Source organism: Thalassophryne amazonica, chromosome 8 (assembly GCF_902500255.1).
Source record: "Thalassophryne amazonica chromosome 8, fThaAma1.1, whole genome shotgun sequence".
Taxonomy (NCBI): Eukaryota; Metazoa; Chordata; class Actinopteri; order Batrachoidiformes; family Batrachoididae; genus Thalassophryne; species Thalassophryne amazonica.
Window position 1 is genome coordinate 9,677,596 of NC_047110.1, and position 27,064 is coordinate 9,704,659.

At 43.7% G+C, this 27,064-nt stretch overlaps 1 protein-coding gene across 1 annotated transcript in view; it reads right to left on the reverse strand.

The window, feature by feature from the left end:
* The window catches only part of cftr (CF transmembrane conductance regulator), a 361,955-nt gene that overhangs the window by 15,290 nt on the left and 319,601 nt on the right, over nucleotides 1–27,064 (reverse strand). Inside the window, 6 exon segments of the mRNA XM_034175733.1 lie at nucleotides 8,621–8,726; nucleotides 9,115–9,137; nucleotides 9,139–9,249; nucleotides 9,251–9,289; nucleotides 21,824–21,913; nucleotides 22,933–23,088. Of these exon segments, the coding sequence (XP_034031624.1) occupies nucleotides 8,621–8,726; nucleotides 9,115–9,137; nucleotides 9,139–9,249; nucleotides 9,251–9,289; nucleotides 21,824–21,913; nucleotides 22,933–23,088 (525 nt within the window).

Below are 27,064 nucleotides of genomic sequence, written 5' to 3' on the forward strand. Positions count from 1 at the left end.
TCTGCATAACAGACATCCTTACCATAAAAAAAAATATATATATATATATATATCTATATATTCTATATATATTATATATATATATATATATATATATACATAATAACAAAATTCCCCGTCAGTGACCCACCAAAAAGAAAAGAGAAAAAGTAGCCATGCTCAACCCATGTTAATCTACTAATTCTCTAGAGATTACACTCCTTATCACTAGCATAACAAAGCCAATAACCATATACGAGGTCTGTTAGAAAAGTATCAGACCTTTTTAATTTTTGTAAAAACCTGATGGATTTGAATCACGTGTGCTTGCATGAGCCAACCTTGAACCTTCATGCGCATGCGTGAATTTTTTCACGCCTGTCGTCTGCATCATTTTCTGGTAAGCAGCTTTTGTGTGAGGACATGTGTAGTGCGCTCGGCGGATTTTCATTGCAAGGAAAAAGACGGAACGACTGGAGCAGCGCTGCATCAAATTTGCCCAGAAACTGGGTGACAGCCAGGTGGAAACCATTCAGATGATTCAGATGGCTTTCGGTGATTTTCAGTCGGTGACTATCCGAGAGGACACATCCAAATGCTCCCAAACAATTACATTTACAATTGGCAACACACAAAAACTTCATCCTTTTTCAGCAGATACATAGTTTTGAAAACATCATGTCTTTATATTGATTTTAAACTGATTGATATATGGACATTGTTTGAGTTCCTCCGTCAGGTTATTCCATATTCTACACAATGGAGACACAGAAACCTTTCCTGGTCGTCCGAGCACCAGCAATTTAAAAATGATACAAGCCCGTAAATTGATTTTTTCCTCTCTCTCAGGAAAAAGAAAATTCTTGAATTCCTAAATGCCACCTGTTTATTTTAACTTTGTACATTAATTGAACAGTCTTGAACAAAATCATATCGTGAAGTGTTTTAATAATAATTTAATAATAATTTGAAATTTAATGATCCACTGAGTGACACCTTGGTGCAGGTGTCTTTTTCCGAGTGAAGAACACAGTTATGGGTAGTTGTTGGTGCTCTTTTTTCTTCTGGGCGAGAAGATATAAACGGCACACGCAGAACACGTTTCTTCACTCACTGCCTCCGATATTACCGTTGCAGGACGGATGCGGGACCCGCAAAGAATCCAAGTCATTAAAAAGATACAAACCTCTCTCATTGGCCATGGAGCTCTGCGGCTGCGGTTACCGAGACCATGCAGCACTGCGGGTTTCTCCGCAAGAATTCTATCCTTGCGGGCTGCTGGAGCGCTCTGCGTCAAAACAGCAAGCGTAGTCTCTGGACCTGTTTCCAGATTTTGGCCGCAACTCTGCACAGCAGACAGTGGGGCGGTGTGAGTGGCCCGCTGGAGCGCTTACCGAGCCCGCAGACTCGGTAAGCGCATTGGAGGCAGTGAGCGCAATCGTGGTGATGCCGACCAGCCTGCCTGATGAGGACGCAGAACACAATGCGCTGTTAAAAAAAAAAAAGAAGAAGAAGCAGCATGCAAAATTTTACTAAAAAAATCAGCGAAACTGCGAGGCCCCGAAAGATGAATCGCGTTATAGTGAGAGACCACTGTATTTCCTCCAGAATGACATGATCAGGAAGCGATTGTAGCTCACAGCAGCTCCCACAGAAAATAATGGAGAGACAGCCTGTGATTCTCGCATGTTTACATAAAACAAACGCAATAACAACATCTATAAATCCAGAGAATATATTCATGAGAGTTTTAGGCACAATATAAAAATAGTTTTATGTTGCGATGTTAATGCTATTGTCCGTGTACAGCGGTTAAAGTGCAGCGTGATCAGAGCGTCTCAATGCAGTTTCACTGTTACTGACATCTCGCAGAGCGGTGACCTCTCCAAGGTTTTGCAGGATTTGAAACCTGAAAAGGGCGGATATCCGCCCGCTGTGCATAAACAAATGACGTCATAGCGCGTGCGCAGCCCAAGAACTGTCCACAGAGGGGAAAAAAAACTGTCCGCAGAGGAAAAGCTAAAAAGGCGAGAAGTGTGTGTTGGTCCCAATATGATATTCCAGATGATTTCTCATGGATGGTACGACAATGAACAGCAGCCAAAGCAGCCAGCTTGATGAGGGCGCACTGGCGAATTTGGAGAGCAGCATGCGCCAGCCGACACTACAAAAGTTAAAATGAGCCAACTTTTATGTACGTGTTACGTGTTGTGTATCTCAGTAAAAACTGATAATAATGCAAATAACATGCATTTGTCGTGCAGTATGCATTTCTGAGTCCCTCCATCCATGCCATCGCCCGCAATGACAGATATTCGCCCACGTCTAACTCGGGCGAATATCTGTCATTTTGGGCGACTGAGCATGAACGTCGGGCCTCTGAAAATGCATACCGCCCTCCAAAAGCATGTTATTGTATTATTATGAATTGTTCTTAATGCTCTTTTTTGAAGAATAAATAATGTTGCACTGTAGTTTTATAATTGTTGCCCCAAACGTTAGCACAGTAAGTCAGGTAGGGTGCAACCAATGAACAATACAAAGTATGTAGTGCTCTGCAATCAAGAACATGCTTGCTTTAATACTGCAATACTCTTTGATACCTTCTTTTGAACATGTTGAATATGAGCTTTCCAATTATTTTTTCATCAATAATGACACCTAAAAATGTATTTTCTTTGACACATTCTGTTTACCCCTTGTGTACTTAACTGTATTTGTATGTCTTTTTTATAATTTCCAAATAACATTCATTTAGTTTTTGACAAATTTAATGATAATTTGTTAATATCATTTCAGTTCCTAAAACAGATAACAATTGTTGCAAATTTTCTCCTGAGCAAAACAGGTTTGTGTCATCTGCAGAGAGAACTGCTTTAAACAGATCTTGAAACTTTATATAAGTCGTTGATGTACAAAATAAACAATTTTGGTCCAAAAAAGAACCCTGTGGAAGCCCAAAAACAATGTCCAGACATGAAGAACAATATTCCCTGAGTTTAACAAACTGCTTCCGGTTTTGTAAGTAACTTTTAATCCAACTCAGATCCATTCCTCTCATCCCATACAGTTCCATCTTGAAATAATACATTGTGATCAATTGTGTCAAAAGCCTTTCTTAGGTCAATAAATAAACCTAATACTATTTCCCTTTGGTCCACATGTTTATTGATCTCTTCTACTGAATCGAGAAATGCCAGTGCAATGGACCTTTTTGCACTAAAACCATATTGACTTTCATCAAGCAAGTTCTGTCGCTCTATAAATTTATCCAGTCTGCTGTTGTAAAGTTTTTCCAATTTTGAATTTTTAATTTATTTATTTATTCCAGACCCAGGAGGATCCATAACACAGATAAAAAACATCATAACACAGCAAAAACAAAAAACAAAAAAAAAACATACAGATATTGCATAGCTCACTGTCCCACATACAGACACGTTCGCCATTGATTCCACAAACGAGAGAACAGTCTCACAGAGCTACGTCCAGGGCTAGCCAAAACAGCAATTACGTTGTTTTGTAACTCAGATACCCTGCACATAAATCTATACATCAGATTACGCAGCACAGCTGCACAAGTAAGTACCCCAGCACTGACAAACATTTAACTTGCACTAGACCTTCTTGGAATTCCCAGCATCAGCCTCATGCTGTCATAGATATCTTAGAAAATTGTGACAATAGACCATACAGGCCTGTAGTTAGTAAAAAGATGCTTGCTACCAGATTTAAATAAAGGTATCACATTTTGCCACTTTCATACTGTTAGGAACAATTCCAGTTTGAAATGATTTTTTTTTTAAATATATGATAATGGTTTTGCAATTTCAGTAATTATTTGCTTTACTAAGGACATATGTACCTCATTATGATCCGTTGACTTTTTACTTTTACATGTATTAACTACGTTAATAATTTCCCTTTCATCTACTGGGCCAAGAAACATTGTGTGCAGATTCCTGGTGATTAATTGCTGATTTTCCCATGGGCTGTATAGAATTTCAGCTGCCAGATCTGGCCCAACATTAGCAAAAAATTTATTGAAACTATTCACTATTGACTCATGTTATATTCGTCTTTATTGTTATAAGTAAAGTATGTTGGGTAGTTATTTGATTTGGGTTTATTTGCTATAATACTATTCAGTATTTTCCATGTTTCCTTTACGTTGTTTTTATTATCGTTTAGTATTTTTTCAAAGTATGATTTTTTTTACAGTTCCGCATAATAGTTGTTAGTTTATTTTTATAGTCCTTATATTTAATCTCTGCCTCTCTTGATTTACTTTTAATGAATTCTCTGCATAGCATATTTTTCTTCTTACAAGCCTTTTGAAAACGTTTTGTTATCCATGGGTTAACTTTATATTTATTATTTTATTATACTGTATAATTGGACAATTTTTGTTGTATATATTGAGACATATGTTTTCAAATTTGGAATATGCTAGTTCGCATCTTGCTTCTCTTAATGGGATTCCATCCTGTAAAAGTAAATCATTTTTTAAGGCAGTGATAGCTTCTTCAGATTGCAGGTGCTTGCAATATTGTATTTTGTCAGTACATTTTTTATTGAACTTCAGATCAGTTACTATAAAAACTGGTAAATGGTCACTAATATCAATTAATAAACCACTTAGTGTTTTGGTATTGATATCATTTGTAAGTATATTATCAATGAGAGTAGCTGAATGTAAAGTTATTCTTGAAGGCCTAGTAATATAAATGGATATAAATTTAAACTGTACATAGTATTCATGAAATCCTCTGTCACTTTATGCTTATACAGACAAATACTTGCTTACACACCTGTGAAAAAAAAACTTCTCTGTCCAATTTGGAAATTCTTCAGTCTTAGAGCTCTATACATATCTGCAGCTAATAATTATATTTTTACCTTTTTCCATACCTATTTCGATTGTGATTGTGAATTAACAAATTATACACTCAACAAAAATATAAATGCAACACTTTTGGTTTTGCTCCCATTTTGTATGAGATGAACTCAAAGATCTAAAACTTTTTCCACATACACAATATCACCATTTCCCTCAAATATTGTTCACAAACCAGTCTAAATCTGTGATAGTGAGCACTTCTCCTTTGCTGAGATAATCCATCCCACCTCACAGGTGTGCCATATCAAGATGCTGATTAGACACCATGATTAGTGCACAGGTGTGCCTTAGACTGCCCACAATAAAAGGCCACGCTGAAAGGTGCAGTTTTGTTTTATTGGGGGGGATACCAGTCAGTATCTGGTGTGACCACCATTTTCCTCATGCAGTGCAACACATCTCCTTCGCATAGAGTTGAGCAGGTTGTCAATTGTGGCCTGTGGAATGTTGGTCCTACTCATCCTTTTCAATGGCTGTGCGAAGTTGCTGGATATTGGCAGGAAACTGTACACGCTGTCGGTAACGCCGGTCCAGAGCATCCCAAACATGCTCAATGGATGACATGTCCGGTGAGTATGCCGGCCATGCAAGAACTGGGAAATTTTCAGCTTCCGAGAATTGTGTACAGATCCTTGCAACATGGGGCCGTGCATTATCCTGCTGCAACATGAGGTGATGTTCTTGGATTGTATGGCACAACAATGGGCCTCAGGATCTCGTCACGGGTATCTCTGTGCATTCAAAATGCCATCAATAAAATGCACCTGTGTGTCTTCGTCCATAACAGACGCCTGCCCATACCATAACCCCACCGCCAGCATGGGCCACTCGATCCACAACACTGACATCAGAAAACCCGCTCACCCACACGACGCCACACCGCTGTCTGCCATCTGCCCTGAACAGTGTGAACCGGGATTCATCTGTGAAGAGAACACCTCTCCAACGTGCCAAACGCCAGCGAATGTGAGCATTTGCCCACTCAAGTCGATTACGACGACGAACTGGAGTCAGGTCGAGGACCCCGATGAGGACAACGAGCATGCACTATGAGCTTCCCTGAGACGGTTTCTGACAGTTTGTGCAGAAATTCTTTGGTTATGCAAACCGATTGTTTCAGCAGCTGTCCGAGTGGCTGGTCTCAGACGATCTTGGAGGTGAACATGCTGGATGTGGAGGTCCTGGGCTGGTGTGGTTACACGTGGTCTGCGGTTGTGAGGCTGGTTGGATGTACTGCCAAATTCTCTGAAACGCCTTTGGAGATGGCTTATGGTAGAGAAATGAACATTCAATACACGAGCAACAGCTCTGGTTGACATTCCTGCTGTCAGCATGCCATTGCACGCTCCCTCAAATCTTGCGACATCTGTGGCATTGGTGCTGTGTGATAAAACTGCACCTTTCAGAGTGGCCTTTATTGTGGGCAGTCTAAGGCACACATGTGCACTAATCATGGTGTCTAATCAGCATCTTGATATGGCACACCTGTGAGGTGGGATGGATTATCTCAGCAAAGGAGAAGTGCTCACTATCACAGATTTAGACTGGTTTGTGAACAATATTTGAGGGAAATGGTGATATATGTGTATGTGGAAAAAGTTTTAGATCTTTGAGTTCATCTCATACAAAATGGGAGCAAAACCAAAAGTGTTGCATTTATATTTTTGTTGAGTGTATAACATATTTATATCATCATCATTATTATTCTTTAATTTTAGATTTGTATTTTTGTATAGACGCCTGCGGAGCAACGTCGCATCTAGCCAATAACACGGCCGCAACGTATGAGGCCCACCCCCAGCGGCTCCTCCACTGGCAGCCAACAAGGGACGGGAAGCCCTGGGCCGTGCATGCACAGCAGTGTTGCCAGATGTAACGATAATTATCGTATTTGTATGATAGTTTTTGCCCTCGTACATGATACGATCAATATGGGAAAAAAATCCAAATGTACGATAATTTCAGTTGGTTGCCCAAACACGCATCTCTCTCTGACACCCAAGAATCATTTTGCAGGCGATGCACTCAAAGACACACCACACACAGGGCTGCTGCTGGCTTTGGCCGGCCGGGACAAAGTCATTTGAAAGCCCACCACCTCTCCATACAAAGTAATGAGTTCCCATCCAATCTCTGCCGTGACAGGAAGATTCCCCAACCAACAACATCTTTTTTTTTTCCGAAACTTTATTTCAACAAATGTAATAACAAATGAACAAAACACAATAGCAAAGAGATATACAAGAAAAATAAAAAAAAAGTTCAAGTTCCTTATGGAGGTGTCAACATTTTTCTGTGTTCAAGCAAAATCTGCACAAGTGACCATGGCATCGATGATGACGGCGACCTCAAAGTTGAATTCGACTCTTTCTAGTCTGGTAATTACACGTTGTGTCCCTTCACAGAAAAAAAATATTTCTAGTCTGTAGTCATTTGCTTGTGCATTTGCCTTCTTTTTGTGCCATAGCTACGTTGTATGCATTTTGTTTGTGTACGATAATTTCTCCCAAAATACGATAATTTTGAGGTTTTGGTACGATAGTTTCATATTTCATATCTGGCAACACTGACGCACAGCAATGTCCAACTCCCCGCAGGAGTCCACAGACAAGCAAACAAAAATAAATATAGGCCACATTGCTAGCCCCGTAATGAAGAAAGAAAAGAAAGTTATGCAAACTGAATGGAAACTTCCCGTCTCAATATCATAAACTATCAACATTAGCCATTAGCAAATAGCCGCTAATTCCTGTTAGCCATCAAAACTACACCAACTGCATCTCAAAAAAGGTCCATGTCCTAAGGCTTTAGATTCTTCTGAATAAAGTCTATCGCTACAGTTGGGTCCTTGAATCACTTTGGGAAAGACGATCCCAAACTTGATTCACCAACATTTCCGCAAGGAGCTGCTCAGCATCCATGAACGCCACTCTCCTCTTAGCTACCACAGCGGTGTAATCAGGGAAGATAATCACTTTCTTTCTTTCCATGGAGGGTCAGTGAGGTTGTGCGGCAGCTTTACGGAACACTGTCTCTCTCTCTCTTGCAAGTAGTGAAATTTGATCACCACAACTCTCGGGGGTTCTCCTTCGCTGGGTGGTGGCCGCAGATCACGGTGGACCTGGTCCAAAGTCGGAGGCAAAGTCGAGGTCCAGTAAGCCCCTGCAGTATCTTAGCAATAGCATCTGTGGGTCGTTGGTCTCTGCTGTTCTCAATTCCCGCTTTTATCCCGATAATGTGGGCATTGCATCGGCGCTGCCATCCTTTCAAGTCATCTTGCTTTAGCTGTAGCATCGCAACCTCTGACTTCAGCCAGCCGACATCTCCCTCCAGTTTCTTGTTTCGCCATATCATCCCATATAGACTCTATTTTAGCATTTAAATCATGCGTGCATGAGTCTATATGAGACAGTATCTTGCTATCACTGCTTGCAATAGCCGCCATCACTTCAGCTAAATCCACTGTCTCGTCGCTCGAGGTTCTAGCAGGGATCAAATCTTTACCACATTTATTTTTGCTCATAGCAGCTTCTGATCAGTCGTAACTGGTGTGCAAAGCTGTAAGCCAAATGATCTGTGGTCTGTGAGTTGGTAAGCTCTGTTTGAGTTTAATATTTATAAAATGTTCGCCCTCATCAGGAGCTCCGCAAAAACACGTCTCTACATGTTATTGCTCACCAGCGCCCCCTCTGATCCTTTTTGGGTAACTAATATCACGTGTCACAGTGTGTCTGCACTGACCAGGAAGGACTGACACTCCAGCAGCGGCTCCACTCTGTGTTCTGACAGGATGACGGTACAGCTGGAGAAGGACTGCCTCAGTGTCTTCCTCAGGACCTGCAGTGTTCTGCTCACAACACAGACACCACACTCACGCACACACCACACACACACAACACACACACACACACACACACACACACACCACACACACACACACACACACACACACACACACACACACACACAAGCTTACTGCTCTGCCTGTTCATGCGTACATCAAAAGCCCGGTCTGACTCTGGCTTTGTCATTGTTGGCTTCATTTGCCATCATGTGGCGTCACCACACAAACACCCACATACAGTACTTCACAATTACAGTAAGTGCTGAAGATTGCTGCCATGTGTGGCTTCATTTGGTTCGCCGCCGCTGCTGCACTGTGACCCCCACAGTATGGAGAGAGGAGCGCTGACCACAGCACCTGCTCAGCGGGTGCTCTGAGACTGTGTACTTACATGGGGTCAAGGTAGGCGGAGGTGTTCGTCCAGCAGCAGAATGCGGGCCTTGCTGAGGATGGAGCGAGCCAGGCACAGCAGCTGCTTGTGTCCATAGCTCAGCACATAGCCCCCATCCTCCAGTTGGAAGTCCAGTGTTGTCTGGGAACTGTTCAATAATGGATTTCAGACCCACCTGAAGGACACGAGAAAATTTACAGTTCACTGTTTGTTCTTTCACACAAAGCAGCTTCTGTGAAACCCTAAAAGGCTTGAAACCTGTGACCTTTATTCTCCAGGACCGACTGTCTACAGCAGGGGTGGCCACGTTCAGATTCCTCGAGAGCCACCTTCCTGACACTTTTAGTTGTCTCCCTGCTCCAACACACCTGAATCCAATGAAAGACTCGTTAGCAGACTTTTAATGAGCCTTCATTGGATTCAGGTGTGTTGGAGCAGGGAGACAACTAAAGTGTCAGGAAGGTGGCTCTCCAGGACCGAACTTGGCCACCCTGGTCTACAGGTCCTTAATGAACAGGCCCTGGCACTGTGGAAGACTGTCTGGTGTTTTAAGACACACTGGGCCTGATTTATGAAGATCCAGCATTGAATTCAATCCAAACTTTTGCACATTGGGTTGGAGGACTGTAAATTACCCACAAAGTGCAGTTGCTAGTGGGCGGTAACGTGGCATGACCACCTAGTGTAATGAAGATTTTGCACGTGTTAATGGCTGTAAGCACAAACTTAAACTAGAGCACTGCACTCGTAGAGTGCAACCTCCACCAACATGAGTTTCCAATTGCAAAAAAATTCACCTTGGAAAAAATCTTCAAGGTCAAAGTCCTTTCAGAAGTGGCTTTTCATAAGCTAAATTAGGATGTGATCAAATGATGCACCTCCTCCAGATATTCTTATTTATACTTGTCTGTTTAAAATGTAGGATTGTGGACTGAGCTGCAGAAGGAAGCCCTACTGTTTTGCCCTGATGTTCTGCTGAGAGGCTTTGCCATGTGAGGCTATTTGGATGTGCCCTACCCGCTGTTCTGCTTGATGTTCCCTACTGATGGTAGTGAAGGTTCTGTCAGGAACTGTGTGGCGCAAGGTCGCCCCCGTGTGGCAGTGTCCACTACCACTAGTGTTTTAATCGAGTATTAACAAATTGTCATTTAAGAGTTCAGCATAAATCGTTAATTTTTTTAACAAATGAAAAAAATGACATACAACCCCAATTCCAATAAAGTTGGGATGTTGTGGAAATGTAAATAAAAACAGAATACAATTATTTGCAAATCCTCCTCAACCTATATTCAATTGAATACACACAAACACAAGATATTTAATGTTCAAAATGTGATAAACTTTATTGTCCATCCAGCCATCCATTTTCTTCCACTTCTTCCGGAGTTGGGTCATGGGGGCAGCAGCTCAGCAAAGCCGGCCAGACGTCCCGATCCACACACACCTCCCCCAGCTCCTCCGGGGACCCCGAGGTGTTACCAAGCCAGCTGAGAGACGTAGTCCCTCAGCGTGTCCTGGGTCTTCCCCGGGGCCTCCTCCCGATGGGACGTGCCCGGAACACCTCTCCAGCGAGGTGGTCCAGGGGGCCATTCGGAAAGATGCCCCGAGGCCACCTCAGCTGGCTCCTTTCAACATGGAGGAGCAGTGATTCGACTCTGAGCTCCTCCCGAGTGACCGAGCTCCTCACTCTATCTCTAATGGAGCACACAGCCACCCTGCGGAGGAAACTCATCTCGGCCGCTTGTACTCACGATCTTGTTCTTTCGGTCATGAGCCAAATCTCATGACCATAGGTGAGGGTCGAAACGTAGATCGATCGGTAAATCGAGAGCTTTGCCCCCCTGCTCTGCTCTGTCTTAACAATGACAGTCTGAAACAACGACCGCATCACTGCAGATGCTGCACCGATCCATCTGTCGATCTCATGCTCCATCCGTCCTTCACACGTGAACAAGACCCTGAGATGGAGTGCCTCAAGTGGAGACTCCTCCACTTGAGGCACTCCACCGACCTGAAGAGGGCAATGCACCTTTTTCCGGTTGAAAACCATGGCCTCGGATTTGGAGGTGCTGATCTTCATCCCGGACACTTCACACTCGGCTGCAAATCGCTCCAGTGCACGCTGAAGGTCCTGATTTGACGAAGCCAACAGAACCACATCGTCCACAAACAGCAGTGATGATTTCTGTGGTTCCCAAACCGACCCCGCTACACCCTGGCTGCGCTTTAGAATTCTGTCCATAAAGGTAATGATAGAACCAGTGACAAAGGGCAGCCCTGGCGGAGGCCAACGTGCACTGGAAACAGGTTTGACTTACTACCGGCAGATGGCGAACTCAAGCTCCTGCTGTGGTCATAACAGGGACCGGATAGCCCTTAGCAAGGACCCCGGATCCCATACTCCCAGAGCACCCCCCCACAGGCGCCTCAAGGGACATGGTCGAAACGCCTGTGCAGAGCTGGTCCAGGGTGTGCTGCGATCAGTACGAAAACCACACTGCTCCTCCTGAATCCGAGATTCGACTATCGGTCGAATTCTCCTCTCCAGTACTCTTGAATAGACCTTAGAGGAGGCTGAGGAGTGTGATCCCCCTGTAGTTGGAACACACCCTCCGGTCCCCCTTCTTAATCAGAGGGCTCCTCGAAGTATTCCTTCCACTGCCAACCAGCATCCCCAGTCAGGGTCAACAGCTCGCCACCCACACTATAGACAGTGTTGGCGGAGAGCTGCTTCCACCTCCTGAGGCATCGGATGGTTTGCCAGAATTTCTTTCGAGGCCGACCGATAGTCCTCCTCCATGGCCTCCTTGAACTCCTCCCAGACCCAAGTTTTTGCCGTTGCGACCGTACAGGCTGCAGCACGCTTGGCCTGCCGGTACCTGTCAGCTGCCTACGGGGTCCCACTTAACAACAAAGACAAGTAGGACTACTTCCTTCAGCTTGACGGCATCCCTTACTTCCGGCGTTCGGGGATTGCCGCCGCGACAGGCACCAGAGACCTTGCGACCACAGCTATGAGCGGCCGCATCGACAATGGAGGTGGAGAACATGGTCCACTCAGACTCCATGTCTCCAACCTCCCCCAGGATCTGGGAGAAGCTCTCCCGGAGGTGGGAGTTGAAGACCTTGCCGACAGAGGGTTCCACCAGTCATTCCCAGCAGACCCTCACGATATGTTTGGGCCTGCCAGGTCTGACCGGCTTCCAAACTGTGGCTAGCACAGAAGTCCAACAACTGAACACCACTCGGGTTCAGATCAGGGAGGCCATGCTTCCCGATCACCCCCCTCCAGCTCTCACTGTTACCGCCCACGTGGGTGTTGAAGTCCCCCAGGAGAACAATGGAGTCCCCAGTCGGAGCACTATCTAGTACCCCTCCCAGGGACTCCAAGAAGGTCGGGAACTCTGCACTGCTGCTCAGCCCATAGGCCGAGACAACAGTGAGAGACCTGTGCCTGACCCAAAGGTGTAGAGACACGACCCTCTCATTCACCGGGGTGAACTCCTACACATGGCGACTGAGCTAGGGAGCAATGAGCAATGCTACCCCAGCTCACTGCCTCTCCCCGCGGGCAATGCCAGAGAAGTGGAGCGCCCAGCCCCTCTCCGGGAGTTGGGTACCAGAGCCCAAGCTGTGCGTGGAGGTGAGCCCGACTATCTCTAGTCGGTACCTCTCAACCTCCCACACAAGCTCAGGCTCCTCCCCCCCAGCGAGGTAACGTTCCATGTCCCAACAGCCAGAGGCTGTTAGTGCGGACCGGGCTGCCGGGCCACCCACCCTCGACTGCCACCTAGTCCTCTCTGCACCCGACCCCCATGGCCCCCTCTGCAGGTGGTGAACCCACAGGAGGGCAGGCCCACGACCTTCAATCCCTCAGGATTGCATTAAAAAACGACATCATTGGGCAAAGGATCTTACTATGTGGGCTCAGGAATACTTCAGAAAACCATTGTCAGTTAACACAGTTTGTCGGTATATCTACAAGTGCAAGTTAAAACTCTACCATGCAAAGCGAAAGCCATACATCAACAACATCCAGGAACGCCGCCGCCTTCTCTGGGCCCGAGCTCATTTGAAATGAACAGACACAAAGTGGAAAAGTGTCCTGTGGTCTGATGAGTCCACATTTCAAATTGTTTTTGGAAATCATGGACGTCGTGTCCTCCAGACAAAAGCCGAAAAATAACAACCAGATTGTTACCAGAGCAAAGTTCAAGAGCCAGCATCTGTGATGGTATGGGGGTGTGTTTGTGCTCATGGCATGGGCAACTTACACATCTGTGATGGCACCATCAATGCTGAAAGGTACATCCACGTTTTGGAACAACACTTGCTGCCATCCAATCAACGTCTTTTTCAGGGACGTCCCTGCTTATTTCAGCAAGACAATGTCAAGTCACTTTCTGCACGTGTTACAACAGCATGGCTTCATAGTAAAAGAGTGCGGGTACTAGACTGGCCTGCCTGCAGTCCAGACCTGTCGCCCATTGAAAATGTGTGGCTCATTATGAAGCACAAAATACAACAACGGAGGCCCCAGACTGTTGAACAACTGAAGTCGTACATCAAGCAAGAATGGGAAAGAATTCCATCTACAAAGCTTCAACAGTTAGTGTCCTCAGTTCCCAAACGCTTACTGAGTTTTGTTAGAAGGAAAGGTGATGTAACACAGTGGTAAACATACCACTGTCCCAGCTTTTTTGAAATGTGTTGCAGGCATCCATTTCAAAATTAGCAAATATTTGCACAAAAACAATAAAGTTTATCAGTTTGAACATTAAATATCTTGTCTTTGTGGTGTATTCAATTGAATATAGGTAGAAGAGGATTTGCAAATCATTGTATTCTGTTTTTATTTACATTCATTGGAATTGGGGTTGTAATGTAAAATATATATAAATATATATATAAATGGGGTTTTCAAAGTTAAATTGAAATTGCCACAAAATCCGTAATCTGGATCAGATCCGGCTCAAACTTTGTCAGCCAATAAAGGATACTATCCAGTGGTGGGCACAGTTCCGATAATCCGATAATAGATAATTATCAAAGATAATGTTTTCATTATCGGATTATCTTTTTAGATAACTTTAAAAACCATTATCGGACTAATTATCTTCCGATAAATTTTTGTCCAATAACTTTTAGACCGATAACGTAGTAAACAAAGTTGAACAGCGACAAACATTTTTAAAATTTAAAATCAGTTGACCACCTCCCTGTTAAAGGTTTCATAACAGATGTATAGTTCTACCCTCTGCAAACAGAAGAGAGCTGCTTCTATGAGAAACTGCTCTATCCTCTGCAGGCAAAGGAGAACTAGTCACAAAAAAAAAAAAGAAAATTTCCTTTAACACCATACTGATGCACTGGCAATATCACCCAAGTTATCCAGAGGCATACATTTTTAACTTATGGTTCAAATTTTAACCAAACTAATTTCGGACAAGTTATTTAAAATTACTGTCACGTCTGAAGTTTTATAAAGTGAAAATATCAGATATATGTTTTAGTTTTAAAGTAATCCGCTAATTTTTAAGGTTTTCGTGAACACAATATAATAAAATGAGCGCACATTCTCTCCACATGCAAAACATTTTGCGATGACACTTCCAGGGCTCCATAAAAATGCCTGTTTTTACAAATAAAAAATGGAATATTTTACAAAAGCACATTTATCTGTAAACACCAACACACGACACACGTCACATTAACGTGTTGGTTTACATAATGAATGACTGAACCAATCAGTGTTTAGCAGAGGCACATTTCTTTTGCAGAGGCACAATCCTTTGCGATCTGTCTGTGTTTTACAAAACATCAGAATTAGTGCATTATTCAACAATAAAAGATATATGTTATATTTTAACTTTGTACAAATGACAGAATTGACATTAATGGAGTTATTCTATTGGTATTAATGTTATTTATAAATCAAAACCATAAGTCAGCACTGCTTTATTTTCCGAGACTTCCGCCTGACCGGAGCGTTGTGAATGGGTAGAGAGCTGATTTTGTGGCTGCTCTCAGCTTGCTTCTGTGTTGGAAGCCATGTAGAAAATCAAGTATTTCATTTATGTTTTAAAGAAATAAGAGCTGCTAAAACTACCTGGGTATTTGGTTCAAAACAAGTAAAGTATAAAATGCTTTTGATGTATCTTATTTTTGTTTTATTGTGAAGAGCTAAAGGAAGTGCTGTGTCTTATTCCACCGCTGCCAGTGTGTTGTTGTAGTAGCTTGACGCGAGTGAAAAAGCCGGGAGAGAGATGCTTTTGATTGACTGCCAGAAATGCACTTTGAAGTGACCAATTACTGTTTGAGTAATTGAGTTTCCGGATTGTTAACTCAATGGTCCGTAATGGACACTTGTTAATACTTTTTAGACTATCTGAGGACATTTCAGCTCGAAGTTTGTCCTGCAGTAAGGTGTCTGATATTTTAAAGTTGTTTAGCATATGGACATTTAGCACTTGCTGGCTAAGTGAATGCATTGCATGAGAGTTAGTTCAGCTAACAGCTGGTGACAGAGACGACCTGTTCATCGTTCCGGCTTGGAGATGAAGACTAGTCATAAGTGAAGTGTCTTTGGATGATATCTTTTCATGGAGATCACTCACTAGAGTTTAAGTCTGGACCAGCAGATGGGTGGCAGCATCACCATCTTAGGACACAGTTTGGTTTCTTCCTCTTCAGCTACTGGTGGTTGGCTCTCACTGCGGTATTGTATCACTTCCTGTTCCGGAGCACAGCGGTGTTTTTCTGTATCTGTTAGCTGTTTAATCTGCGCAGTTAGATTGATCTAGTTATCTAGATTACGATTTGTTTCCCAGTGTAATCTTTACGTGCCTTAACTAAAGCACTCCCTCTGCTGAATCACCTCTAAATTATTTACACATTATTCACTTTGCGTGTTTTTAGGAATCCGCTAGCTTAGCGTAGCTACTAGCTCTTAGCCGATTTAGCATGGCGGCTTCTCCTGTCTCTCCCGCACTTTTCTGCTCTGGGTGTGAAATGTTTAGTTATTCCTCGGCCTCCTTTAGCAGTAACGGTACTTGTAATAAGTGTAGCTTATTCGTAGCTTTGGAGGCCAGGCTGGGCGAATTGGAGACTCGGCTCCGCACCGTGGAAAATTCTTCAGCTAGCCAGGCCCCTGTAGTCGGTGCGGACCAAGGTAGCTTAGCCGCCGTTAGTTACCCCCTGGCAGATCCCGAGCAGCCGGGAAAGCAGGCCGACTGGGTGACTGTGAGGAGGAAGCGTAGTTCTAAACAGAAGCCCCGTGTACACCGCCAACCCGTTCACATTTCTAACCGTTTTTCCCCACTCGACGACACACCCGCCGAGGATCAAACTCTGGTTATTGGCGACTCTGTTTTGAGAAATGTGAAGTTAGCGACACCAGCAACCATAGTCAATTGTCTTCCGGGGGCCAGAGCAGGCGACATTGAAGGAAATTTGAAACTGCTGGCTAAGTCTAAGCGTAAATTTGGTAAGATTGTAATTCACGTCGGCAGTAATGACACCCGGTTACGCCAATCGGAGGTCACTAAAATTAACATTGAATCGGTGTGTAACTTTGCAAAAACAATGTCGGACTCTGTAGTTTTCTCTGGGCCCCTCCCCAATCGGACCGGGAGTGACATGTTTAGCCGCATGTTCTCCTTGAATTGCTGGCTGTCTGAGTGGTGTCCAAAAAATGAGGTGGGCTTCATAGATAATTGGCAAAGCTTCTGGGGAAAACCTGGTCTTGTTAGGAGAGACGGCATCCATCCCACTTTGGATGGAGCAGCTCTCATTTCTAGAAATCTGGCCAATTTTCTTAAATCCTCCAAACCGTGACTATCCAGGGTGGGGACCAGGAAGCAGAGCTGTAGTCTTACACACCTCTCTGCAGCTTCTCTCCCCCTGCCATCCCCTCATTACCCCATCCCCGTAGAGACGGTGCCTGCTCCCAGACCACCAATAACCAGCAAAAATCTATTTAAGCATAAAAATTCAAAAAGAAAAAATAATATAGCACCTTCAACTGCACCACAGACTAAAACAGTTAAATGTGGTCTATTAAACATTAGGTCTCTCTCTTCTAAGTCCCTGTTGGTAAATGATATAATAATTAATCAACATATTGATTTATTCTGCCTTACAGAAACCTGGTTACAGCAGGATGAATATGTTAGTTTAAATGAGTCAACACCCCCGAGTCACACTAACTGCCAGAATGCTCGTAGCACGGGCCGGGGCGGAGGATTAGCAGCAATCTTCCATTCCAGCTTATTAATTAATCAAAAACCCAGACAGAGCTTTAATTCATTTGAAAGCTTGACTCTTAGTCTTGTCCATCCAAATTGGAAGTCCCAAAAACCAGTTTTATTTGTTATTATCTATCGTCCACCTGGTCGTTACTGTGAGTTTCTCTGTGAATTTTCAGACCTTTTGTCTGACTTAGTGCTTAGCTCAGATAAGATATAGTGGGCGATTTTAACATCCACACAGATGCTGAGAATGACAGCCTCAACACTGCATTTAATCTATTATTAGACTCTATTGGCTTTGCTCAAAAAGTAAATGAGTCCACCCACCACTTTAATCATATCTTAGATCTTGTTCTGACTTATGGTATGGAAATAGAAGACTTAACAGTATTCCCTGAAAACTCCCTTCTGTCTGATCATTTCTTAATAACATTTACATTTACTCTGATGGACTACCCAGCAGTGGGGAATAAGTTTCATTACACTAGAAGTCTTTCAGAAAGCGCTGTAACTAGGTTTAAGGATATGATTCCTTTTTTATGTTCTCTAATGCCATATACCAACACAGTGCAGAGTAGCTACCTAAACTCTGTAAGTGAGATAGAGTATCTCGTCAATAGTTTTACATCCTCATTGAAGACAACTTTGGATGCTGTAGCTCCTCTGAAAAAGAGAGCTTTAAATCAGAAGTGCCTGACTCCGTGGTATAACTCACAAACTCGTAGCTTAAAGCAGATAACCCGTAAGTTGGAGAGGAAATGGCGTCTCACTAATTTAGAAGATCTTCACTTAGCCTGGAAAAAGAGTCTGTTGCTCTATAAAAAAGCCCTCTGTAAAAGTAGGACATCTTTCTACTCATCACTAATTGAAGAAAATAAGAACAACCCCAGGTTTCTTTTCAGCACTGTAGCCAGGCTGACAAAGAGTCAGAGCTCTATTGAGCTGAGTATTCCATTAACTTTAACTAGTAATGACTTCATGACTTTCTTTGCTAACAAAATTTTAACTATTAGAGAAAAAATTACTCATAACCATCCCAAAAACGTATCGTTATCTTTGGCTGCTTTCAGTGATGCCGGTATTTGGTTAGACTCTTTCTCTGTGATTGTTCTGTCTGAGTTATTTTCATTAGTTACTTCATCCAAACCATCAACATGTTTATTAGACCCCAATCCTACCAGGCTGCTCAAGGAAGCCCTACCATTATTTAATGCTTCGATCTTAAATATGATCAATCTATCTTTGTTAGTTGGCTATGTACCACAGGCTTTTAAGGTGGCAGTAATTAAACCATTACTTAAAAAGCCATCACTTGACCCAGCTATCTTAGCTAATTATAGGCCAATCTCCAACCTTCCTTTTCTCTCAAAAATTCTTGAAAGGGTAGTTGTAAAACAGCTAACTGATCATCTGCAGAGGAATGGTCTATTTGAAGAGTTTCAGTCAGGTTTTAGAATTCATCATAGTACAGAAACAGCATTAGTGAAGGTTACAAATGATCTTCTTATGGCCTCGGACAGTGGACTCATCTCTGTGCTTGTTCTGTTAGACCTCAGTGCTGCTTTTGATACTGTTGACCATAAAATTTTATTACAGAGATTAGAGCATGCCATAGGCATTAAAGGCACTGCGCTGCGGTGGTTTGAATCATATTTGTCTAATAGATTACAATTTGTTCATGTAAATGGGGAATCTTCTTCACAGACTAAAGTTAATTATGGAGTTCCACAAGGTTCTGTGCTAGGACCAATTTTATTCACTTTATACATGCTTCCCTTAGGTAGTATTATTAGACGGTATTGCTTAAATTTTCATTGTTACGCAGATGATACCCAGCTTTATCTATCCATGAAGCCAGAGGACACACACCAATTAGCTAAACTGCAGGATTGTCTTACAGACATAAAGACATGGATGACCTCTAATTTCCTGCTTTTAAACTCAGATAAAACTGAAGTTATTGTACTTGGCCCCACAAATCTTAGAAACATGGTGTCTAACCAGATCCTTACTCTGGATGGCATTACCCTGACCTCTAGTAATACTGTGAGAAATCTTGGCGTCATTTTTGATCAGGATATGTCATTCAAAGCGCATATTAAACAAATATGTAGGACTGCTTTTTTGCATTTACGCAATATCTCTAAAATCAGAAAGGTCTTGTCTCAGAGTGATGCTGAAAAACTAATTCATGCATTTATTTCCTCTAGGCTGGACTATTGTAATTCATTATTATCAGGTTGTCCTAAAAGTTCCCTAAAAAGCCTTCAGTTAATTCAAAATGCTGCAGCTAGAGTACTGACGGGGACTAGAAGGAGAGAGCATATCTCACCCATATTGGCCTCTCTTCATTGGCTTCCTGTTAATTCTAGAATAGAATTTAAAATTCTTCTTCTTACTTATAAGGTTTTGAATAATCAGGTCCCATCTTATCTTAGGGACCTCGTAGTACCATATCACCCCAATAGAGCGCTTCGCTCTCAGACTGCAGGCTTACTTGTAGTTCCTAGGGTTTGTAAGAGTAGAATGGGAGGCAGAGCCTTCAGCTTTCAGGCTCCTCTCCTGTGGAACCAGCTCCCAATTCAGATCAGGGAGACAGACACCCTCTCTACTTTTAAGATTAGGCTTAAAACTTTCCTTTTTGCTAAAGCTTATAGTTAGGGCTGGATCAGGTGACCCTGAACCATCCCTTAGTTATGCTGCTATAGACGTAGACTGCTGGGGGGTTCCCATGATGCACTGTTTCTTTCTCTTTTTGCTCTGTATGCACCACTCTGCATTTAATCATTAGTGATCGATCTCTGCTCCCCTCCACAGCATGTCTTTTTCCTGGTTCTCTCCCTCAGCCCCAACCAGTCCCAGCAGAGGACTGCCCCTCCCTGAGCCTGGTTCTGCTGGAGGTTTCTTCCTGTTAAAAGGGAGTTTTTCCTTCCCACTGTAGCCAAGTGCTTGCTCACAGGGGGTCATTTTGACCGTTGGGGTTTTACATAATTATTGTATGGCCAATATAAAGCGCCTTGGGGCAACTGTTTGTTGTGATTTGGCGCTATATAGAAAAATTGATTGATTGATTGACATGAACTTGGACAAGAGTCCATACCTGTTGAACTACTAAATCAGGTACTTCTTTGTTTTGTTTTTTTTTCCAAGAGTGAGGCGGCCATTTAATTCTGGGCTTTGCCACTCCCAAGCATCACTCAGGCCTGCAACTATAAGGTTTTGATAACTAAATAAGATGGCTGTTTAAAATCTTCCACAAACTGCACTGGACCAAAGTTAAAATGTCCCAATTTTTACCCAACATAAACCATATACGAGGTCTGTTAGAAAAGTATCGTACCTTTTTATTTTTTTCAAAAAGTATATGGATTTGATTCACATGTTTTTACGTTAGCCAAGCTTGAACCTTCGTGTGGAGGAATTCCGCGGTGGAGCCGCGACGCGCAAAGCAACGCCGTGATGAAGCGTCACAGAACATGTTCTGGCATGTCCAGGCACATCCACAATTTCTTGGATAATCACTCGACTGAAAAACCACCGACAGCTGTCTGAACGCCATCTCAAAGCCGTCCTGTGAGACCAACACAGAGGTGGTTTTGTGTCGGTCCAGCAGCGAATCCATCATGACGCGCGAAGCCTCCGCTCAGCTTTCCACGACAAAATCTCTTGTTAAAAGTGAAATCTGCAGGAAAATGGGTGATGTCCAGCTCTTGTGATAACCAGAGAAAGTGCACACGATGGTCACGGATCCACAGAGCGATCCGTTTAGAAATGAAATGGTCGTTCAGCCTGTCGATGGCAGCTGGAGCGCGGCACGCCCCACAGCTGCTGTGGGCCGTCCTTAAAGCGACAGTAACATCCCTTAATGTCTTTGAAGCCCATAAAATTTTCACCAAAAACCACCTGAATTTCTCGAATGGTGTCCACATGGATGTGCCTCACAGTTTCTAAAAAAAATTTGATCAAGCAAAGCAGCAGTCTCTCAGCCATTTCCCTGACAATGAAAATCCGCCGAGGGGGTGGACCACTCCTCACTCAAAGCCTGCTCACAGGCGAATGACGCAACCGACAGGCGTGAAAAAAAATCACGCATGTGCATGAAGGTTCAAGGTTGGCTCACGCAAGCACACATGCTTCAAATCCATATGTTTTTTGTTTTTTTTTAAATAAGGTCAGATACTTTTCTAATAGACCTTGTATGTTACCTTGGGTCCCTAATTGTTGTATTGCATTTTGTTTATTTTAACTTTTTTCTTCCTCCTTTTTTTCTGTCTTTTTTTTTTTATTACTGTTGTTTTTACTTTCATATGGGGAAGTGATTTCCACAATGTTGCTGTGAGTGGGGTTACAATTTCTGGTGTTCTGTTATTGTGTTGCAAAAAATCGGAAATAAACCTTGTTAAAAAAAACAGAGATAAAAAGAACAGTGTTGGACACTGAGCACAGAAAAAGACACATACCTCCTCAGCCACCCTCCACAGTTCTTCATCGCTGTAGCGCCCGTGTGGATCCAGGTTCATTCGGAAAGTACCCGTCAGGATGAAGACTTTCTGTTCAACATGGAAAGATGTTTTGAGTGCAGACACTTTTCATTGGTCAGAAATACACATTGCTCCAGTCTTCAGCTTCATTTTCAATCCAATTCAATTTGTTTATATAGTGCTAAATTATAACAGGTCACCTCACAGTGCTATCACCCCATGAGCTAACAGTGGTAAGGAAACACCCCAGAAGTCTTTTTTTATTATTTTATGGGATGAAACCTCAAGCAGACCAGACTGAGCTCCAACAAGACAAAAATGAAAGCAACACAAAGATATATAAATCTCTGTTAACAATGACAGGATAACTGAGGAGATACCAACAAGATACTGGTCTGAGTCCTGCAACCCAGATGAATCAGTCATTCAAGTAAGAGTTAAACCCAGAGCCAAACCAACTGGATCCTTGATTTCTCCTCAAAACGTATTTCCACTTAGCAAAGAGACAATCTCAACCAAGGAAAAGGTAAAGCAAGGGAAAAGGAATGTGTCATACCTAGCAACAGGGTCAAGCCCGCCTCCTCACAAAGACAGGAGTTTCTGTCCCCTCCTTGCTCAGACTTGCTCACACACTTTTTGAATCTCCCTTAGGCTAGGATTCATTGCCAGGAAGTTTTAGGCTACGTTAGGAGGTCTTTGAGAGGACTTTGAGTTGCTTCATGGATGCAGGCCAGGGATTTTTCCAATTTTCCAAGATTTTTCCTGACTTTGACTGACATTTTCAAGGTCATGGGTCAAACCATGACCTTGAAAATGTAATTACTTCTTACCTGTCAGGATACGAATCTTCTGTAAAAATTTCATAACAATATATGAAAATGTGGGTTACAGTCTGTTCACAAACAGACAAAAAAACAAACAAATGGGCAAAAACATAATCTCCTCCAACTTTCTTGGTGGAGGTAAATATCTTGGGTTCATGCTATCTGCAGTGAAACAGAAGTCAAAGTAAATCAAAGATCACTGATTTTTCCTGCATTTTCCATATCATCCACACTTTTTCTGATTTGGGTTTTTTGTAGACATACCTGTGGCACCACTCCAAAGGCCTTCCTCCATGTGTGAAGAGAGACTGAGCTCGAGGAGACGCCATCTACAGAGATTTCTCCATCAGTGTATGCGAGACGCAACAAGGCGGACAGTACAGTGCTCTTCCCTGAACCAGTCCTTCCCAGCAGTCCAACCTACAGCACAAATATCTTCAGTTTTCTCGTATTCTTCACACAATTACTCATAATTAATACTTTTCATATTAACACATACATGTTTGCTTTTCTTATCACCAGTATGAGAATCACAGGACCTCCCACTACGGAAAATACAGTATTAACTTATACATACGAGGTCTGTCAGAAAAGTATCGGACCTTTTTATTTTTTTTTCAAAAACCATATGGATTTGAATCATATGTGATTGCATCAGCCAAGCTTGAACCTTCCTGCGCATGCGTGAGTTTCTTCACGCCTGTCGGTTGCGTCATTCGCCTGTGAGCAGGCTTTGTGTGAGCAGTGGTCCACCCCTCTCGTCAGATTTTTATTGCGAATAAATGTCTGAACGATTTGGAGCTTTGCTGCATCAATTTTTTCCAGAAACTGTGAGAGACCTCCAGGTGTACACCATTCGGAAAATTCTGATGGCTTTCAGGGATGATTTTATGGGGATTACACAGATTAAGGAGTGCTCCAGCCAGTTGAAAGACCGCCCACAGCTGCTGAGAGCGTGCCGCGCTCCGAGCGCCGATCGACAGGCTGAATCAACCAGATCATTTCCAACATGAAGGCTTTGTTGATCCAGGACGTCGTCTGACTTACACAAAAATGGCAGCAGACTTGGACATCAGCACTTTTTCGGCATATTCCACTGTTAAAGGAGTTTTTTTCATGGAAAGAAAAGCGGACGGATGCGCCACCGTGCCGCTCATGGCGCGGGACAAAACCACCTCCGTGTTTGTCTCACAGGACGGCTTTGAGATGGCTTTCAGACGGCTGTCGGTGGGTTTTCAGTCGTGTGACTAACTGAGAAATTGTGGATGAGCCTGGACATGCCAGAACATGTCCTGTGAGGCTTCATCACGGCGTTGCTTTGCGCTATGCGGCTCCACCGCGACGCGCAGAATTCCTCCGCTCCTCTTTCCATGACAAAAACTCCTGTAACAGTGGAATGTGCCATTCATTTCCAAACTGGATGCTGTGTTTTATCCAGGACGTCCTCTGACTAGCACAGGAATTGCGGAAGACGTGGACATCAGCACTTTTTCGGCACATTGAGACAGACGTGCGGAGGAATTCCGGAGGAAGTGGAGCCACATGGTGCAAAGCAACGCTGTGATGAAGCCTCACAGGACATGTTCTGGCATGTCCATGTCAGTGATTCTCTGGGCAAATTCAAATTACATGCAGATGGAAAGGGAACAATGACAGTCTCTAATGTTGACAGAATGCACAAAAAGTGATTTCCCATTGAGAGCACCTAGTTCTCGTTAGAAAAAAGCACACTGAGAAAGCACCTGCATGTATTTCATCAGACTACGCAGCTGTGCAGTGTGGCAGACATTCAACATGTAATGGACATAATTCACCATACCAAATATACAACCCCAATTCCAATGAAGTTGGGACGTTGTGTAATATGTAAATAAAAACAGAATACAATGATTTGCATATCCTCTTCAACCTATAGTCAATTGAATACAGCACAAAGACAAGGTATTTAATGCTCAAACTGATAAACTTTATTGTTTTTGTGCAAATGTTTTCTCATTTTAAAATGGATGCCTGCAACATGTTTCAAAAAAGCTGGGACAGTGGTATGTTTACCACACCATTCACATGCCTGTGCCGCTCCCAGATGATGCAACACTCATAGCAATGGCACCTGTTTTGCCTTGCCAGAGTTTTGAACCCAGAGCCAAGTGTTGCTGCCCACCCTGCACTTTCAGTGGAAAGGGAAACATCGGAGCTGGTGCTCAGTAGTCGCCATGAGCCTCACCCGTACCGACGGGATACCGTTCATCCAAGACACGGTCTCCGGCCGTCGGTTCCTCTGTGACACATCGGTGCACAGCGGAGCATTTTGCCCATTTCCGAACTGGCTGGATTTGGCCCTCACCAGCAACACCGCTATACACACGTATGGCACTTGACATATGGGCATTTGGGGGCCAGAGATTTGGCTGGAACTTCATCACAGCTAAAGTCACTGTCCTTCTCCTGGGCACAGATTTTCTGTGCGCTTATGGTGAACTGGTGGATTTCAAAATCCACTGCTTGATTGATGCCTTTTGACCACCTTTTGTTCATACAGCTGCACCCTCAGTGGTGTGGACTCCATCAGACTGTCTAGTGTGCTGTTGCAGGCTGACATGTTTCACCGCCTTCTCGAGGAATTTCCTGCACTCACACAGCTGACCTTTTCATCCTCTGCCGCCAAGCATATCGCCGCCATGGGCCCGCCTGTGTACTCCTGGGTGAGGTGTCTCAACCCGGCCAAGCTCGGCATTCCCAAAGTTGAGTTTGACAACATGGAACACCTTGGAATTATCCATCACTCCAACAGCCCATGGGCGTCACCCCTTCACGTGGTTCCCAAGCGCGGTGTTGGGTGGTGCCCATGTGGTGATTACTGCCAACTTAACTACGCCACGACATCTCTACCCACATCCAGGATTTTTCGGCACACCTGGTGAGTAGGCCGTCTTCTCAAAGGTGGATCTTATCCGTGGATACCACCAGGTGCCTGTCCACCCACTAGACAACCCCAAAACAGCAGTGATCACCCGCTTTGGACTGTTTGAGTTCCTGAGAATGCCATTTTGCCTTAAGAATATTGCCCAGTCCTTCCAGTGCCTCATGGACTGTGTGCTATGTGACCTGCCCTTCCTGTTTGTATACTTGGATGACATCCTCATTGCCAGTTCCTCCCAAATGGAACACTTGTCCCACCTGTGGATACTGTTTTGAACACCTCAGCCTACATGGGTTAATCATCAACCCAGCTAAGTGCCAGTTTGGTTTGACCACCACTGACTTCCTAGGACACAGTCACCAAAGACTGGGCTGTGACACTCCTGTCTAAGGCAGATGTGGTCCTAACCTTTCCATGGCTGATCACGGTATGGGCAATCCAGGGGTTTTTGGGAATGGTGAACTTTTTACCACCACTTCATTCCCAAGGCTGCTGCAGTTATGGGCCCCCTGTATGAAGCCATGAAGGAGAATGCGCCCAAGCACCTGGCGGATTGGTCCACTGAAAGAGACACAGCATTAATGGATTCCAAAGCTGCCTTTGCTGCTGCAACAATACTGGCTCATCCATTGCCGGAGCCCCCCATAGCCATCACCATGGATGCACTGGACCATGCTGTGCACGAGCAGTGGGTGAACTGCGCCTGGTAACCGCTCACTTTTTTTTAGTCGGCAGTTACACCCCAGTGAGCGCAAGTATAGCACTTTTGACCAGGAGCTGCTTGCCCTTCACCTCACCGTCTGACACCTGTGCACCATTGACTTTTGCCATGGCTAAAGAGTCTGAACCCTGGTCCCAGTGACAGCTCACTTACGAGGTCTGTTAGATAAGAAACCGACACTTTTATTTTTTTTTAACTATATGGATTTGATTGATGTGCGATTACACCAATCATGTTTGAACCCTCGTGCGCATGCGTGAGTTTTTCACGCGTGTCGGTGACATCATTTCCCTGTGGGTAGGCCTTGATTGAGATGTGCCTTGGGGCAACTGTTTGTTGTGATTTGGCGCTATATAAAAAAATTGATTGATTGATTGATTGATTGATGTGGTTTAGCCCTCTCGGCTGAATTCCTTTGTTTCACACGCTGCTCGAGATGGCGTGCGTTGCTTTATCAAAATTTTTTCTGGACCTGTGAGGAATATCCGAGTGGACACTATTCGAGAAATTTAGCTGGTTTTCGGTGAAAAGTTTAATGGCTGATGAGAGATTATGGGGTGTTTCTGTCGCTGTAAGGACTTCCCACAGAACGGGACATCGCGCAGCGCTTCCAGGCGCCGTCGTCGGCCTGTTTCGACCTGAAAACATCCTAATTTAAGGCTTAATTCACCCAGGACGTCGTAAGAGAACAGAGAAGATTCAGAAGAGGCCGGCATGAGGACTTTCCAACGGAGGTGTTTTTCCTGTCGCAACCC